Source organism: Anser brachyrhynchus (genome assembly GCF_964034855.1).
Source record: "Anser brachyrhynchus genome assembly, chromosome: 1".
In the NCBI taxonomy this organism is placed as follows: domain Eukaryota; kingdom Metazoa; phylum Chordata; class Aves; order Anseriformes; family Anatidae; genus Anser; species Anser brachyrhynchus.
Genome location: NC_137694.1, coordinates 135,904,081 through 135,923,316, shown reverse-complemented (window position 1 = coordinate 135,923,316; position 19,236 = coordinate 135,904,081). Strand labels below are relative to the sequence as shown.

The window sequence follows — 19,236 nt, the reverse complement described above, 5'->3', positions numbered from 1 at the left end:
CTGTAATTCTCATTCCAGCTGGGTCTCAAGTTTCCTTCTTTGTTTTTTATTCAAGTCAGAGCAAGCTCTACCAGTTCTGACTACTTTGTCTTTACGGATACTTTTACCCACCACACCTCACTGATTTATGAATCTGACTCCCTTGATGTCTAGTGTCTTTGTACAGGCTCTTCCAGTTCTGGCTTCTTTATCTTCTCTCCAGTTACTTTTATCTGCCATAACTCACTGATTTACAACTTTTTCTTTCTTGACCTGCTGTCCCCATTCTCTCTGGAAATTCTTGTTTCTAGTTCCTTTTTTCACTCTCACTTTCAAATTTCTACCCCAACAGAACCTGGAAGGTTTCTTCCACTTTCAATTCTGTCCCAGCGTAATCCAGTGTGCAGGTGGGACTCGTGCCTCATTTATGTTTGAAAAAGGCTGCCTGAATCCAGAAAAGATAGCAGTATTACTAGGGGCAAAAGAGAGTCTCAGTTCTCTTTTAATGGTTACACGTGCCATAGTCCATCAGAGCCTGAGGCACTCAAGGTCAGCCAGGGCATAGTTAATGCAGTTTAAAGCAGAGATTTGACAAGTCCCTATTTAGGTAAAGTAGTATTCATAGCACGCACATCTACAAATAAACTGTGCTCTTACCATAAAAGAATATAATTGTATGTAGCACTGTGTACAGTACAGTACTCTTCCTGTTTGAAGTTGGATAAAGCATGAGCTTTGTTTGTAGAACAATGTGATATGATATCAAATATTTTTACATAATTTTACTATAGGCCCTGATGTTTATGAATATTTTTTTCTGAAACATTCTTTTCAGTAACTTGGTAGTGCATCTTTTTATCCCCTTTGCTATAATATTTCTTTCTGTCAAGAAACTGGAGCTGAATTTTTTCCCCTTGCTGAAGAAAAATTCAGTCACTTACTTCAGTAGTAAAATTGATGAACTTTTTTTCTGCAGTGAACCTTGCAAATTTTGTTTCTAAATGATTTCAGTTTCTGTGTTACTCAAATCACATTTATACCTAAAGGAAAAAAAAAAAACTTATTTGCTGTGATTTATTGCTGTGTAGTGCATCTGTGTACACAAAAGTACTATCAGTGAGTTTGTAACTACTTCTTTCTTTGTTTATTTATTTATTTTTTATTTATAAGCTTCATCTTTGTAAAGATTTGAAAGGAGTGATGAGCTGTATATTAAAAGATGCATTTTTGATTTTAAAAAATATGAGAGAGAAAATAATGTTAAAAATCTCTTAAGAAAAAGAAGCTAAATAAAAATAGAGAATCTAATTATTTTTTTTCCCTATTGAATCCATGGCAATAATAGGACTGCATTAGATTAACAGTCTAATTTTAAAAATAAAAGATCTATATATGTTATGTTTTCCTCCTGTTCTTGTACACCAGGAAGAAGATGAGACTCCTTTTATTTCTAACAGTTTGCCAGTATGCCATAAGTAGTGTCCATACCTACAGTGTTTCAAATCCCAATGTCATTTTACTGATGGCTGATGATCTCGGTATTGGAGACCTGGGATGTTATGGGAACAGAACCTTAAGGTATGATGATATGTCTGAGGGGAGTCATAGCTTTATATTTAATTCTTTCTATGTATTTGTAAATTAAAAGAAAAAAATGAAAAAAAAAAAAAGAAAAAACAGAGTTTGTAATAGGTAATTTATAAGTTTCAAAAGTTAATAACCTTTCCACAGAATAGAATATTCAACCTTTGTTCTTTTTTTTTTTTTTTAATAAAATAAAAAGACTTAGCTGATGCATTCACCCTGCTGAAAAGTTGCATCATAAACGGAATTTAGAAAGCAACTGTGGTGGTTTCACACTGATGGTTTGTTAAGCTCCACCACATTGCTTTCTTACTCCCACTCCACAAAAGGACAGGGAAGAAAATATGAAAAAAGGCTCATGAGTTGAGATAAGGGCAGGGAGATCACTCAACAATTACCATCATGGGCAAAACAGACTCAGCATAAAAGAGATTAATATAATTTATTGCCTATCACTAGCGGACTAGAGCAATGAGAAACTAAAAGCAAAACACCTACCCCCCATCCACCTTATTCTATGTCCTCCCCCGAAGAGGTGCACTGGAAAGGGGAATGGGAGCTGTGGTCAGTCCCTAACGCTTCATCTCCACTGCTCCTTCAGGATCACTCCCTGCCCCTGCTCCCCGTGGGGTCCCTCCCACGGGATGCCGTCCTTCCCAAACTCAGCCTGCGGGGGCTGCCCACAGGCAGCAGCTCTTCAGGAACTGCTCCCACATGGCTCTGTACCACGGGGTCCATCCGTCAGCAACAGGCCATGTATGACATTGAATAGGTCTCCACCAAATAAAATAAAGGTACCTAGCTTAAATGTTACACATATCCTGCAGACACTTCAACGTAAGTGTGGTGATGGCACTCTGAATATCACATTAAAATTTCAATGCAAAAAGATTTCAGTTCTTTCTAGCTGTCCTAGATCAGTAGGTCAGCAGCTAAAATCTTAATTCATAAGTAGTGTGCAATTAAATACACATTTTAATACTTCTGTGTAATATCATGTCATAACATTTAGTTTAACTGGTCAAATTTTTATCAGGTTTAGTTTTTTTAAAATTTTATTTATCATTTTATTTTGCACCAAATGAAAAAGTATTTGCCAGGCATGCAATTTTAAAAGGTTTTAAAGGTTTCAAAGTGCTTAATTGCTCTTCTCGTTTCCTTTTTTTTTTTTTTATTAGGTAACCACTTTTTTTTTCCAGTCTACGGGTTGAAATTATGCTTTTTTGTTAGGTTCTTGTATGACACCTTAAATTGTTAAATCACAAAGATTAAGAGAAAGAGAAGACAGTTCTAATATGCAAGAAGAATTCTTGCCAAATTTTGCTTGCTGGCATTCATAAAAAAATCTTTCATGTTAATAGGACTAATAATAACATTTCTCTTAACCACATTTACAGTAGCATAAAAATTCACAAATATACAAAATGCCAATTCTACATCTTACTAATATCATTGTTCTTTTCCTCAGGGTGCTGATCAGTCTATTTAATCTATGGGAAAAAGCTGACCTATTTTAGTTATTTATACATAAATAGAGCTATAAATGAAAACTAATTTATGCTTTAGTAGAATAATGACCATGCATTTAGAAGGAATTACAAATGTGTGAGTGTATATGTGCCTGTATAATTTTAAACACCTATGGAAAAGTAAAATAATTATTCCTTTTTTATATATCACTGTTGTGGTGTTGTTACCCAGTTGGACAGTTGAGGACCACCACAACCACTCTCTCACCCCCCTTCCACAACGGGAAAGGGGGAAAAAATACAATGGAAAGGCCTCAAGGGTTGAGATACGGACAGGGAGAACACTCACCAGTTACTGTCACAGGGAAAACAGACCCAGCACAGGGAGTTTCATGTAATTTATTACCTACTACTAACAAGCTAGAGCAGTGAGAAACTAAAAGTAAACTAAAAATAACTTCCCTTCCATCCATCCTCTTCTCCCTCCAGCCCCCAAGCAGTGCAGGGGAACAGGGAATGGGGGCTGCAGTCAGTCCCTGACACTTAATCTCTGCCACTCCCTCATGGTCCCTCCCTGCCCCTGCTCCCCGTGGGGTCCCTCCCACGGGATGCCGTCCTGCCCGAACTGAGCCTGCGGGGGCTGCCCACAGCCAGCAGCTCTTCAGGAACTGCTCCCACACGGCTCCGTACCACGGCGTCCATCCCCCAGGAGCAAACCGCTCCAGCACGGGTCCCCCACGGGCGGCAGCTCCCCCCAGACCCCCTGCTCCTGCGTGGGCTCCTCTCCACGGGCTGCAGCTCCGGCCCGGGGCCTGCTCCTGCGGGGGCTCTCCATGGGCCGCAGCCTCCTCCAGGCCACATCCACCTGCTCCACCGGGGGCTCCTCCACGGGCTGCAGCGTGGAGATCTGCTCCGTGTGGGACCCGTGGGCTGCAGGGGGACAGCCTGCTCCACCAGGGGCCTCTCCACAGGCCGCAGGGGAACTTCTGCTGCCTGCCTGGGGCACCTCCTGCCCTCCTGCTGCACTGACCTGGGGGGCTGCAGGGCTGGTTCTCTCACGTTTTCTCACTCCTCTCTCCTAGCTGCTGTTGGCACAGCAGTTTTTTTGTTTGTTTGTTTTTGTTTGTTTGTTTGTTTTTTCAGTTTCTTAAATCTGCTCTCCCAGAGGTCCACCCAGCATTGCTCCCTGGCTCTCTGGCCAGCAGCAGGTCCCTTTTGGAGCTGGCTGGATCTGGCTCTCATCTGACATGGGGCAGCTGCTGGGCTCTGCTCACAGTGGCCATCCCTGCAGCTCCCCTGCTACCAAAACCTTGCCATGTAAACCCAATATGGAAACCCAATGTGAGTAGGTGCAGAAAAGCAAAATAAAATCAACTATTTTAAAAATTATTTGGCACAAATATGAATTAACCATGTTTTGAAGCACTCTTGTGATTTGAAATGACCTTCTCACTATCTAATTGGAAATTAAGTGCTGATTTTTTTTTCATTTATCTTTGTGCTGTAGTCATTTAAATTCATTAAACCCAATGTTAATATACTTGATTAATTCAGCAGTGTTACCCAGTATGATCCTTACTACAAACTTGGATATGATGGTTGTTTAAAAAGCACAAGTTTTGTCTAGTTGCTGTGTTTCAGTGGTGCAAAATGAAGCTTTTACCAAGTTAAAAAAAAGCATTCAGACTACAAGTACCATCCTGTCTTGTGTTAAATACTCTTGTTTCTGTTGAAGTTTGTTGGAAGTGAAAACTTCTCGTAAGGCAAACTAATCAAAAAGAACTCATGTTACATTTTCTAGGTTTAAAAAAGGAAAAGAGTATATACAACGCTGTTGTTTGGATCACTCCATGCCCAAGGATCAAAACAGTTCAAATACTAAACTCCCTGATGTGATAGTTCAGAATTACATCTTTGGAGTATGAAGAAATTGCATCATACTGCTTGCTATCTATATGTGACGTTACTGATAGCAAAAATTCTGTTGGAAAATTAATGTTTCTGACTGTATCCAAGCTTAAATGATGAAGGGACTAGTGTTCCTTGAGATCATGGTCATTAGTCTAGTAGGTCAGGGACCTACCTGAACATACTGCAGCTCCTGGCCACTCTGCATTTGTAGTTTTCTTCCCGTAGAATTAAGGGCATAGATTTATTCCTGCAGCAGCCAGCTTTGATCTGCATGTTGAGCCAGGTCACAGACAAGGCAGATATGGAAAACTGCCTTGCTGATACGGAAACTTGGATGTTCTCCTGGATCTAATATTACAGACTTAATCTGTAAACATCATTAATATAGAGTCTAGTACTGAGTCACGACCATTTGAATCTCTCTTAATATCAGATAACACCACATACGCAAAAACTTTGCTGGGGAAAGGGAGAAACGCCACTAAATATGAAATAAGGAAGCACAACTTTTCTTCAGCCTCTCCCTCCCTGTTGCAGAAGCAGAAAGGCCATGTAACAGAGTTACAATCATGGTTCAAGGAATGAATTAATAAGGGTTGAAATACAACATGTCCATGTGTCACAGTATAGTACTGTGATTTCCTGGTAGACTGCTTGATTTTCCTGGTAGTTTTTGCCTCAGATGCCTTGATCTCACCATGCCCATTTCCAAATAATCATATCTGTATATTCTCTCTCTTTTTTTTTCATTTTTTTTTTCCTAGAACCCCATATATTGACAGGCTAGCAAAGGAAGGAGTGACACTTACTCAGCATATAGCAGCATCCCCGCTGTGTACTCCAAGCAGGGCAGCTTTCCTGACAGGGAGATATCCTATCAGATCAGGTAAAATTTGGATATTTTATTTATATGTATAATATTTTATTAGAGTAAACAGTGTGCTTTTTTCCCTGGCCTTTTTTTCTGTCTTTACCACGTTAGGTACTCATTTCAGTGCCTAATCAAGCTCAGCAAAGTTGGTCAACATTTGAAATCTTACATAATGGGAAATCATCTCACTTCTGAAGACTTCACACAACCATATAGCTTTTTATCGAGAAAAAGATTTTTTTTAAAATACTGAGGAAAAAATCGGATTGTGGTTATTCAATGGAAGGAGCAACCAATTCCATTGACTTCATCCACTGTCCAAAGACTGTGAGCTCTTTGCCTGCTCAGTTGTGTTTAGACTTCTCCTAGGGTGTTGGTGGCAGCTGAGTGTTGAACATTACAGAGATGAGTTTAATAAGACACAAGGGAAGAAACCAGTTTAAATTTTCCTGCTGCAATATTTCTGTTTGTATGAAACCTTTTGGTTTAGACTAATAGGTTGTGGGAAGAAAAAAAAAAAAAAAAAAGTTGGTTTGTTAAAATATTCCACAAACCCTTAAAACTGGGAATAAAGCAAAAAAATCTCCCTTCTTTCTAAGTATTTTTGTTACATTTCTTCCATATCTTCCCATACACATTGTTAAGTATCCTATGAATACATGTAACTTCTATTACTTTTAAAACCAAAGCCCATTTGAGACAATATAGAACCAGTCTGTTTATTTTAGTGTGCTGGGACTGAGCCCCTCAGTGCTTAGCCATGCAACTTAAACATTCCCTCAACATCATTTTTAGCAAGGATCATTATACATTAATCAGATCACTTGTTCATTAGTGATAAAACATCCTGTCCTTGCTTCTGGGAATGAAAGCAAAGCAAGACTCTGGAGCCTACTTGATACGTTCATGTTCATTCAAATCAAGTAACAAGCTTCTGCAAAAGTGCCAGCTAATACAACTTGCTAAATTTTCCATTACATTCAGCTGCAAAAGAAAATTTTATATACCTTTTACAGCTATATTGCTATTAATATTTACTATAGGTAAAGCCACAGCTCACCTTCCATTATGATCCTGGAAAAATTAGCATTTGAACTTTTTTTTTCCTTAACTGATCTGTTCTCAGCCATACTAATCATTTCCATGTATGTGGAAAATTGAACTTCGTCTTAAATTATGAAATTGCTAAATACAGACTGTTTTCAAACACCAGTGAAGAACTAGTACAGAATTATTGTAGAAGGTACTAGAATCACAGTATGGGAAAAGAAGATAGAAATGTAAAACTCCTAAAACTACAGAAGAATATTCCAAAATGTAGTATTTGATGAGATGCAAGCTCAGAGAAAAGTAGTGGTGAAAAAAAAAAATGGTTCAGTACTTTGCTTCTTGTAACTTAAAGGAATTATATTGATTTCAGTTATGAAAGATCAAAGTATACCTTGAAATGAAGTATAGATATGTATAGCTTACTAAAGCTGCCTAAACCGTTGATCAATAAAACTGACTGCTGGCTGGGATGAAAAATTGTAGTCAGCATTTGAAAGGTAGGTTGAGATCTCTTTAATAAACTAGTCTAACAAGTCTTTTTTTCTTCTAACCACAATGGATACCTGAGGGAAGATTCTGGTTGTCTACATCAGTCATGTAACTTTGGCACTGTAATCATCCAAGTTGCATAATTCAGACTTCCCGAAGATACATCTGCGCAGATTTGCATAGATACCTTGTGTTCTGTCTGTCTGTACTCAGCCAACTCTCATCTGGAATCCTAGTGATCTAATTTTCATGAACCTGAGCTCTCAAGTTCCCCATCCTGAGAATAGCCTGTAAACTCAGGTTTATGTTTCTCAGACTCACAGTGTGTAGAAATTACTCTGCTTTATTTAGATGTTGTGCTAGCTGATGCATGATGCTGCTTTAATGCACTCAGGACTGTATTGACTAATTGTGTGTGTTCGTGCACTGGTTCATGGAGCACTGGTCCTTTCCCATCAAAGCTGAATGTCCTAGCTGAGTCCAGAGTCAGACTCTCTTCCTCTTTTCTGACCTCATGATATTTATGTGCCTAGCTGTAAAACTGCCCTCCTTCAACTGACTTCTCTCAAATAAACTTAAGATCATGTAGAAAAACACATATGAGGAAAGTGGGAGTTTTGGGAGTAGAATTTGGGAGTACTGTCGCTTAGTCCTCAGCTCCAATCCTTTTCCTGTGTACAGGAAAAATAAGTTATGCTAGCTCAGTTTCTTCCAGTTATTTTATACTTTAGAATACCTACAGAAAGGCTTGCAGCTCTTTATGTGATGGCTGCCCCCACAGTTACACCCAGAGTATTTTCTTTTTCTCCACTTTTCAATTTCTGGTGAAAATACAGGAAAGACTTTACTCACTAAAAGGATGATAGTATCTCCCACTTGCATTTCACAATGACTGCTAGTAATACGTCATTTAAGGGATACCACTTACAGCAAAAATGTGCATGCAGAAAGAATGAATGAAAACTGTTTCACTCTATCATCTAAGTCTCATTCATTTTCATTATATTTAGGAATGGCTGCCTTCTCACGAGTTGGTGTCTTCTTATTTTCTGCTTCTTCTGGGGGACTTCCTTCTGAAGAAATAACATTTTCAAAACTCCTGAAGCAAAGAGGTTATGCAACAGCTCTAATAGGTAAGATTGCAAAAATACATAGCATTTTTTTCATTCATTTGAATCAAAAGAACATTATTTTTCCATATAGACTATTAAAGGTCTGCATTATTTTTTTTTCTCCACAGCATAATAAGAAGTTTACATTTCTAACACAAAATTGAGCACATTGCCATGTATATTCAAAACTCTAATAATTTTTCTTGTATTTTTTCCTAATTTTGCCACTGGCTTATTCCACATTGCTTACATTTTAGCAGATTTTTGTGAAATACAGTTAATATTACATAATGAACATATCTTTACTGGAATTGCCTGGAAATAGTTGGTTAGAGAACATCATAAAGGAATGTTACTACATTCGTATAGAAGATGGACGCGCCCAGTGTGATTTTTGAAAGCATCAAAAGCTTGTAATTTGGGGCGTAATTTTTGTTTAAAACTCTGACTGTTTAGCAAGGCTAGCCATTCATGCCAGTATTTTAAAAATATCAATATTATGTAGACAATTCAATGTTGATGTTCCTAACTAAAAATCCTACTTTGCTATACCCTAGTCTTAGAAGGTATAAAATACCTTCATGTCCTCACAGATTCAAAACAGAAAAGCAGAATATCTTAACAGAAATATAATTAGTGCATGTATATTTGAACCATAGTAGAAAAAAATATATATTTTGTCATGTTCATGATGGAGTTAGCTCCTATTGATCCATATTCAATTAAAGAAGACTGAAAAAAAACACATTTTTACAGTTGTAACAAGCACTGTAATGCAACTCATTTGGGGGTGCTGACCTAGTTAATGTTCTTTTTTTAACTACTGTCACTGCAGTATGACAGCTTGCCACTTAGACCTCCAGAAGTTATCTCCATGATGTTTAACGAACAGTTCTTCCAAGTGGCCTGAATGATAGCTATGAAACCATAAGATGTAATATTACCATACCCTTAGAGTATAATGAACGCTTCCAAAAAATCAAGAAGAGTATTAAAATTAAGGATAAGCATATGTAAATGACAAAAAGAAAAGATATGTAGATTTGAAGACTAGATAGGCAGACTCTGATTCCCAACCAGCCCATTTTCTGTCTCTGCTGGCATTCTTATCACATCATTTTATTCCAGGTCAGGGAGTCTTTGCTTTGTTCAGTCTAACTCAGCAGTTCCCAAACAATTAATTGTCAAATCCTGCTCTGGTGATGGATTGGCATAAGGATAATTTGAAGCCTTTCTATTCCTCAGACCTGTACCATCACTTCTTCACCAAGTTTCTCTCCTCTTTACTCTCTAAGGATGTTTTTTTCCCTTTCTAAAGGCATTTTCCTTTCTATTATTAATTTTTTTTCCTGCTCTGAATATGTTTCCTCATGCTTGATACATCCCTAAATATATTTTAGCTATAAATCTATTTTATGCATACTCTTTTTCACCTCATTGCTTTTCCCCTGTGACACACAGAAGGTGACATCCAATAGATCTGGCAGGAGCAGACGAATTCAGAAGATCTGCAACAAAACCAAGTTTTCTCAAAAAGTGCAGATACATTGAATTTCTACTATCTCACCAGTTAAGGATCCTGGATAGTAACAAAAAATTATTATGTTTGTGGGAAATAGCTACTCATAATCCAAAAATTGCACTGAAAGTAGATGGGTATTGTTTTAACTACTGCTATAAACACATTGATATTGTTTTATCTACAGCTATACATAACTACAATTGTTATTCAATGTGTTGTCTAACATCCAAAGAAATTCAGAATCCACCTATATAGCTTATCTTCAAAGTTAAAACATTAATTGATAAATTGGGTTTTGTACCTTTCCTCCAGAATGAGATGTTGTAATATTTGGACACACTATCACAGTAGTGAGAAATACAAGACTGTCTGAACCTATTCAGTAGAATTAATGGAGCTCTGTTTTTAACAGAGCAACTTAAAATCTTATCATATTAATAATGTATGCATGTATACTTCATATTATCACTACTGCTATGTATTTAATTTAAATACATTTATTTGAGCACATAAAATATTTTTGTTTGCATCTTGGTCTGCATCTTGTATCTTATTTATCTGAAGAGCACAAAACTGTACAAAAAGAAAGATTACCAGCATATACAACTCAATCTTCAGACTGTTCTTTTCAACTGTCTGAGGGAAAAGTAGAGGGAAAACATGGATTATTGCATCCTGCCCGGTGTTCTGAATTCTGAGTAATTCTGATAACTGAGTTCCAGATGAGGTTTCTTAGCTGAAAAGGACTTCCTCTCATGTCTGTTTGTCTTTCATTGCATTACCTGTGCTCTGCAGATGTGTTAATAGTGACAGAAGGTGAGTGAAAAAAGCATAGGTCTCAAACAAGTAAGGTACTCATAATGTGCAATTAGCAGCATAAGTTTCTCTCAGAAGCTTGGTAGAATCTGTTGAAATTTGTCTAATGCTTGTCTGAAACATCCAAACTACGTAGCTTGACTTTAGGAGAGATGTGAGAACATTGTAACAAGGATGGCAAAGATGATAAATGAAGTCAGAGAAGCAAAATAAATGTATTGTGGACCCAATCATCACTTGCTTTTTCAGAGTAGCATGGGACCTATCAAAACACTCAAATCAAATCAGCCTTTTAAAAATGGCATTTGTGTCCTTCAGTCACAATTGCTAGTATAATTTGAACACATGCTTCCATTCCAGGCCCAGCTAGTCTGCTCTCTCCTCTGTTTATCTTAAGTTGCTTCTAAGCAAATCTTTTTCTGAAGCATAAGTTCATCTTGATATTGAAGAATTTGTTGTGCTTGCTAAAAACCTTTTGGTAAAAATAGGTCCTATATTATATTGTCCCCTGTCCTTAATGTGTTGTGCAAGATTCTTCTGTCCTGGCTTGCAATGTCTAGTTTTATTGAGCTCCAGTTTAAACAATATTATTTGTATCATAATAAATGACCTTGAAAATGTATTTTATTTGTTTAGGTTTCTATCTCATATTTTTTTTCCCTACTTATACATGCTTTGAATTTGACAAATAAAAACAGGAAATTAAAAATTAAAATCTTTAAGACTTCCTGTACATTCATGGTTGCAAGCCACTATATTTATTTTATTCATCCAACCTTGTGAGAATAGTTTGATGCTGAACTCGCTAGACATCTGGCTTTACAATTATTTCATAAAGACAGTTAGGTAAATTTCTGATGATGATTGAACTTCGGCAAATGTCATTCCCATGTCATACCTTAGTTTTGCCTTTTGTGAAAGAGAAATAATGATATTGAGCCCACGTGCTGTATACTGATTAAAAAAATCAGAACTAAACCTCATCTTCACCCTCCTTGATACTGCTGACCCTTCATTTGTCACTGTCAAAGGTAGAAGTGCTTCTCTTTAGGCCCAGGAGATGCCCAGAACTGCCTGCATCAAAACTCTTTTCTTATAAATGCATAAGAGCTTTTGCTGGGATGGTTAGGGAAGGGGGAGATTTCTGTATGTGCTTTATTTCTTTCACGTATTTTCTACCAAGCGTATCTAGAAGTAGGGTTGAGGGCTTACTGGGTTTGGGTTTTTTAGTTCTTCCAATATCACATGCCCTGACTTAACACTGCACATATTTAGTTATTTAAAGTAGAAAGAACAGATAAAATTTGGCGCAGCAATATAAATTACCTATTTTATCGAAGGTGACACTGAAAGTTTTGTCAAATATTCAACACATTTCGTTGCTGATACCAGAGTATTGCTATAACCATAAGGTATAGTTAGAAGCATAACTGAATTCGAATTTTTCTCCATTTTGCATTAGAATTTAAATAACAGCTACGAAACAGTTAGGTCCATTGTGTTAATCAGTGCATAAGCATATGGTAAGGGGTTGTACTTGAGTCACAGAATGAATTATCTAAATACTTATTTTAATCAGCATGAACACAGATTATGCCACTATAATGAGAATCAAACTCACTATTTCCTTGTGTCAGTGTCCAGCATCATTGCAGAATTAGAATAATTTCCTAATGAGACAAACTGCTGTGAGAGGCAGTATTTGCTGGCAATTCACTCGTTACCATTTTTTTCATATATGAAAGTGTGCGTATATATATATATATATATGGTGAGGGAGAGTGCAATTTCAGAGACTTTGCAATCATGCAATCATTTACATAGTAAATGTCTTGGTAATTTCATTATTCTTGTTTTATTTCCTATGTTACTGTTTTTTGTTTGTTTGTTTGTTTGTTTTTAAGTGAATGACTTGCCAGATAAATTTCAGAAAAGATATTTCATAGCTCCACATTGACTCTTCCTCAGAAAACAGCAGCCACTACAAAACACTATTTTCTTATGACTACTTAACTACACATGCACAAAGGCTTCATTTTCAAAGCTGTGTTAGAGCTCTGCTGCTCTTCAGTGACCTGCTAGCCCACTCAGAATTTAATGGTCTCCATCAGGAGCTCTGCCAAACTATTTCTAACTAAAAAGAAGAGCGGACATGAAACAAAGTCTTTGATGAGTCTTCTATAACCTAAGAAAGGTTATATAGAAAATAGGGATCCACACAATAAATGCTGGGGCTGGGGAGGTGAGGGTATCAGTCAGATAGTGACAGTTTCATATTTGGAGTAGCGCACATTGTAAGTTTGATGATTTAACTACAGAAATGCTCCCTGTCCTCCTCTCTTTATAGGAAAATGGCATCTTGGGATGAACTGTGAAAGCAGTAATGACTTCTGTCACCACCCCCTCAGTCATGGATTTGATTACTTTTATGGGCTCACCGTGACCAATCTTAGAGACTGCAAACCTGGCCAAGGCAGCGTATTTTTAAAAGGGGTTCAGAAATACCTTGTCATCCCAGTCCAAATCCTTGGAGTCACCCTGGTCTCTTTGGCAGTAGTGCATTATGTTGGCCTCCTCAAAGTACCTTTCCAAGCACTGGGCTACTGCCTGTTAATAACAGCTATTTCACTTGTGGTTTTGATTTTTTTCTTTCATCATTTTCGACACCTGAACTGCTTCTTAATGAGGGACCATCAGATTATCCAGCAGCCATTATCCTATGAGAATCTTACTCAGAGGTTGACAACAGAAGCTGTACAGTTTATAGGAAGGTGGGTTTCTAACTGTGTTACGAGTTAATGCTGGCATTTTACAATGACAGTGCTTCCTAAAAAATAGAATATGTGAACTAGTGGGCAAGAGAAATATGCCATGATATATTATCATTTTTTTCTTTAAAGGATGACTGAAGTTAATCTTTTTTAGTGAAAGTGACTGTTTCCCAATGGGTAGTATGTATGCGTGGGGTAAAAACATCACTTCCTGCTTTGTCTCCATCTCTGTAGTTTTATTGTTAGGTATGTCATTATTTTCTCTATAAAAATTAAAAAACTATCAATGTTTATGTGTTTCAGAAAAAATGTTTTAAAATACTTATTAAATTTTTAACATTTTTTAGGACTTTAAATCTTTGGAATTTCATCTAAACAAGAATATGAAAAGAATTTTGCAATGTGACTTTGTTATATGAAAGCGCAATGCAGAGCTGTAATTTATGAGTTTTCTGGAATAAGAAACTGCTCTTCATCCCTGATTTAGTGCATGCATTAAATGATGAAAACTACATACCCAGTAGTAACTGTGAATGCATTCACATGGTATTATTGCTGAATTAAAATTTATACCAATTAATTAGGGGCTATTTTTTCTAGATTTAATGACTGCATGCAGTAGTCGTCAAGACTGATAGCAAGAAAAAATGCTTATCTGATATCTTGATCTCTTACTGCAATTTTTCTTTCATTTCTCTCATTATAAATATTTGATTTGGCCATCTCTACTCATGATACCAAAATAAAATGTTTTTTAAATCAAATTTCTTTAAGTAAGTCTTCACAACAATCAACATTATCATGAGTATTTATAATTAAACTAAAGCATCATTATTTCCTCTTGTCAATGGTGATAAAGAAACCTTCTCATCTACATTCTAACTAATTTAACAGTTAAATACTTCGTTCACTACAGAAGCACACAAGCACATGCACACACCCTTTTGGAAATTTTTGAGAGGTTATTTGCTTAGTGACCAAGCATTTGATGATTTAAAAGGTCTTTTGAGCACATTGACTATATGCTGGCAAATTCCCCCTTTGTTTATAAGTGTATAATGTTTCTATAGTCATTCATAATGTTTTGGACATCTCTGAATTGTTCAATGATTTCAGTTTAACGTCAATAAAATGATAGCCCCAAAACAGGTGAGTTCAAGATTGGGAATGAATGCTAGAATACTATTACACTGGTAATAACTCTAATAAAAGTAATAACTCTAATAAAAGTAACTCTATTAATTTTATTAATTTTCATAATGCATACACTGTTATTGTGTAACTTAGTGTTTAGAGCCAGCAAAACAACATAAGATCTGAGTCAGCATAGCTCTGTTGACTCAGCTGGAGGTTGAGGTTTTACATTATCTGTGCACTTGGCCCCAGTTCTCAGAGTACTTTCCAGACATCAGTTATGTAAAATTGAAGTGAAGGTTAATAGCATATATTGGTAATTTACAATAAACTTCATTACAGGAATGTTGCAATTATATTGAGAATTATAACCCAGACAATTTAGAGTCCATGTTAAATTAAAAAATACCCAAACATATTAAGGTATTGAAAAGCAATTTGGGCATCCAAGCAATCTTAACTGTGCCCTGTAGTGACTTCACATGCAAAGTATATGGCCATAAAACTTGCTCCTGGGGAAAAGAGTAATTAGATTAATATACAGTGAACTGATCTGCCCCATGTAATAGTGTGAGCAACAAAATCAATATTTGCTTTGACACACTGGTTCTGACAGTTTATACTTGTCAACTCCAGTGCACCAGCAGACCATTGCTTTTGTGACTAATCTTCTGACTTTGGCTGTTTGTATGGGAATGGCAGTCAAGAAGCAACCAGGTTGTAACAGCAGACAGACAGACAGCAATCAAAAGCAAAGGACCACCATGTTTTTGGGAGCTATGGTTGCTCCACATTATTCTTGCAGTTCTACTTCTTTCTGTGAGCAAACCTCTTTTAGCCACTTATTCAGCTCAGCAGAAGCTTCAGCTTCTTTTGTTTCAGTAATATGATAAGTAGCAATTTCAGTCCTGTACAGCAGTAACCTATGTGCACAAGTATACTATAGTTTAAAGAATCGTGAAGTTGAAGAATTGAGTCATCCACTGTTTCTGGTTCTTAATACATTCTATCATCCAACTAAAACTCATCAACTATTATGCATGTTTTAATTGGTTAATTATCTTTATAATGAGTATGTGATGAAGTTCCCATCATCAGAAGCACTTGTACTTCCTCTGTAGCCTTTCTATAATTTATACATATATGTAGTTATGTGTATAACAAATACAGCATACAGCATAAAACATATATTTTATCCATGTAAGTTTATTATAGCTATTACCTATATAACCTTTGCAAGTTCTTCAGAGCTCAGGCAATGGATTTCCTGACATCCTCTTTGCTAGTTATTTCTGTCATACTGCTGGCTGTATGACTTCTTAACATACATATAATCATTAATTTGTTATTTTTCAATCCTTCTTAGAATTTCTTTACAGCATATGCACTGTTATACTTACTTTTCTTTGGTCCGTTTTTTGGAAAGCTGATATTATATTTGTTCTTCCTTAGTCTAGTATATGTGTATTACTATTTTCTTTTGCTCCTAGGTAGACTGAAAGATAGCAAATGCAATGTTTAATGCTCAAAAAATGATACTGCAGAAGAACATATGCAATTACATGTGTTGGATCTAGAGAAAACAAATACAAATTTAGTTGCTCACCCTAATTGTAGAGGGCAGGTCAGCTCACTGTATGTTAACACTAATTAATTTTTCCCATGAACAAGTGTGTGTACATATTTTAAACCTATCTGAATACTCTCTAGACATTGCAGTATACCTGAAAATCAAATGGATGCTAATTATTTATTTTTAAGTTTGATGTGGTTGTCACTCATGTCTCTTCAACATGTCCTTTAATAGATGACCGGTTGCACCAACAATCCAAATCAGAAAATGCCAGAGACCTGTTTTTAACATCTTAGATACTAGAAAGACAAAAATACCATATTATGTTACAGAATCTCTCTCTAACAAATTCAGATAGCTGATTGCAATTAATAATATTTTGTTTTTTAAAATCCTAATGAAGTCTAAGTTCTGGAAAAAGCATTTACACTATAAGTTTATAATTGAAAACTATGGTGAAGACATTATTGAGCAATTTTCATGCAGATTTACTTTTCCATCACAGATTACATAGCCATAATATTCAAAAGTTTGTGATGCCAGTTAATACTTTTTTATTTAGTTATTAGCTATTCTATTTCAGTGCTTGAAACACTGTTACAAACCATATGTAGATTTATTTTCTTCTACTCTAGCAGACTGTCTTTTAGAGTTTTTCCATGCATCACTAGGTGTTAAGATTAGGCAGTTGGCAGGTTGTACTGAAGTTAGAGTTCTGAAATCAACCAAATTTTAACGAAGTACAGTGTTTGCCTTGTTCAGGAAAAGACAAGTACTCTGCTTTCATAGTCAGCTGCTGTGAATCATAGTACCTTCACTGGTACACTGGTATAAGGTCTGTAGTAGTCTAATGGGTTAAAAATGTGTATACTTTGTGATGAAATTTGAGAATGATTTCACATCTAGCAAAAAAACGTTGTTCAGAAAGATCGTACTTGTCCATCGTATTAAAGGTTAATGTAGAATTTAATGTGAACAATTAGAATGGAGCACTGTCATGCCATGTTCCCACCTAGTTTCCAGTATTGAGTCATACTGGAAATATCCCTTTGATTTGACAACCACAGGCCAGCAATCCTGACCTTCTCCTGCTGCTCTACTGCAGTGGTCTTGGATGGATATCAGCACTCAGGAAATCAAACAAGGAATTTTCAAAGGAGTTTTTCCTTTACCCAAGACATTTTCAGTGGAGCAAATATTTAGAGCAAAATATCAGGAAAAAGTTATGGACTTGTGTGTGAAGGGTGACTTCTGATTAGATGTAATTTGTTCTTTCATCCACTTTAAAGCTGTTTTTTTACAGCTCAAGCCTGAACTAAATCTTTGAGTCATGTAAAATCTCCTCACCCTAAATAAGAAGAATCTAGTACTATACAATGCAGAGGAGTCAAGATCAGTTAAGTATACATTAAAGAATGTCATATATCAGATGCATGTAATCCTTCTGGCTACTCAGTAAATTGAAAAGACTGTGTGATTTGTGTTAGGATAAAAATTGCTTGGTAGGTTTGGGTAAGTGAGCCTGAGATCTTTTGAAACTGAAGTTCCCTGTGTTTGAAGTGTGTAAAATAGTGGCAATACATTTTTGAAAGAGCTGTTTACTGAAGTGGTTCGGGAGAGAGAAGCTGTTAATGTCAAATTTCTCTCCTACCTACTAGCTGATATTGTCATTCCGTTTTCAAGGTCACAGTAAAAGTAGTCTGTTATAATTCTCCTCAAGGAGTTTTGGCAGGAGATAAATAGCTGCCTGTGATCTTTTATAGGATATTAATAGGTGAGACTTCTCCACCTGACAGCAAGCTGTCAATCAAAACCTGTCAATTTGGGTTGCAAAGAAGAGAATGATTTAGTGCCTTTCTATATCAGTCATTGATTAGATGCCTCTTCATGAAAGTTTGATCTTTGTATGAGTTCCATAAAAATAATAATAATAATAAAAAAGAATTATTATCTCTTGAAAATAGCATTCGATACTCTCCTTTAGCAATACAGATAGCAAGTATGCATTATCTCTGTGACATTAGAACAAGACAGTTTTCATGAAAAGTGAATTGTGCATGTACTATTATGAGTACAAAGTATATTTTTATGGTATTTTACCCTAGGATTATGCATTACTCTCAATTCAGTGAACTGTGTTTAAGGAAAAAGCTGAAGATAATCTCATGCAGTAACAAATGCATGGTTGTAAAAAAATAAATCAGCTGCCTTGCAGAAATGTTCTTTAATAAAAGGTCAGTGTTATATTTATATGTATATTAAATATTAAATTTATAAGTATACATCTTTTTGACTTGAAATGCTGACATTTTTGGTCTTTTTAATTGACTCAGAGTCTCCTGTATTATTTGTTGCTACAGTGGTGAAAGGTTTCCATGTATATCAAGTAGCAACAAATACAATCTCATGTTAAATGTATCTTTTATGAAAAATACTTGCTTTTCTTTATTTTTGTGAATCTGTGCTTTATAATTGTTCATGTTTACCAATATTAAGATAATACAGGATATATGGACAAGTATATGAAGGGAATTCAAATATTCTTTTTTTTTCCCCCATTTTTCACAGGAAAAATATTCTATTTATTCTGTGATTGCCTGGTCTTTTTTATTTTTGAAAAGTAGAAACTTTTTATGGAAAAAAAATTCAAGTCAGAAATACAGCTATCAAGTGAGTAATCGCGATAAAATTTTCCTGTTTTGTGTTTACTCACTGCTGCCTTTGCTAGTAAAAAAAAAGAAAGTTTTAACCATGCAACTTGCACAAAAATAGATCCAACCAATGAGAGGAAAAATGGATCATAAATGTACTATATTAATCCTGCTTAATTTTTCTTGAGAGTCAAGTATTGATGACATGTCAATCTCTTTTATTAAAAGACTTTGTTTTCAGGTTCTTGATGGCTAGAAGTTTATTTTTTTTTCACTTTAAAGAAACAGTTTGCACATGCATATC

General features: G+C 35.9%; 1 protein-coding gene across 13 annotated transcripts in view; it reads left to right on the top strand.

Annotated features, from left to right (window-relative positions):
- The window catches only part of STS (steroid sulfatase), a 118,915-nt gene that overhangs the window by 23,733 nt on the left and 75,946 nt on the right, over window positions 1-19,236 (top strand). For 11 of the 13 annotated variants that reach the window (XM_080586923.1, XM_080586933.1, XM_080586928.1 and 8 more), the window contains 4 exons: window positions 1,405-1,557; window positions 5,708-5,829; window positions 8,364-8,486; window positions 13,151-13,574. In XM_080586923.1, coding sequence (XP_080443049.1) covers window positions 1,412-1,557; window positions 5,708-5,829; window positions 8,364-8,486; window positions 13,151-13,574 — 815 coding nt within the window. In that variant the 5' untranslated portion in view covers window positions 1,405-1,411. Of the gene's footprint in view, window positions 1-1,404; window positions 1,558-4,234; window positions 4,374-5,707; window positions 5,830-8,363; window positions 8,487-13,150; window positions 13,575-19,236 lie in introns of those variants that run through there. The other 2 variants (XM_080586925.1, XM_080586924.1) reach the window with 2 other exon arrangements.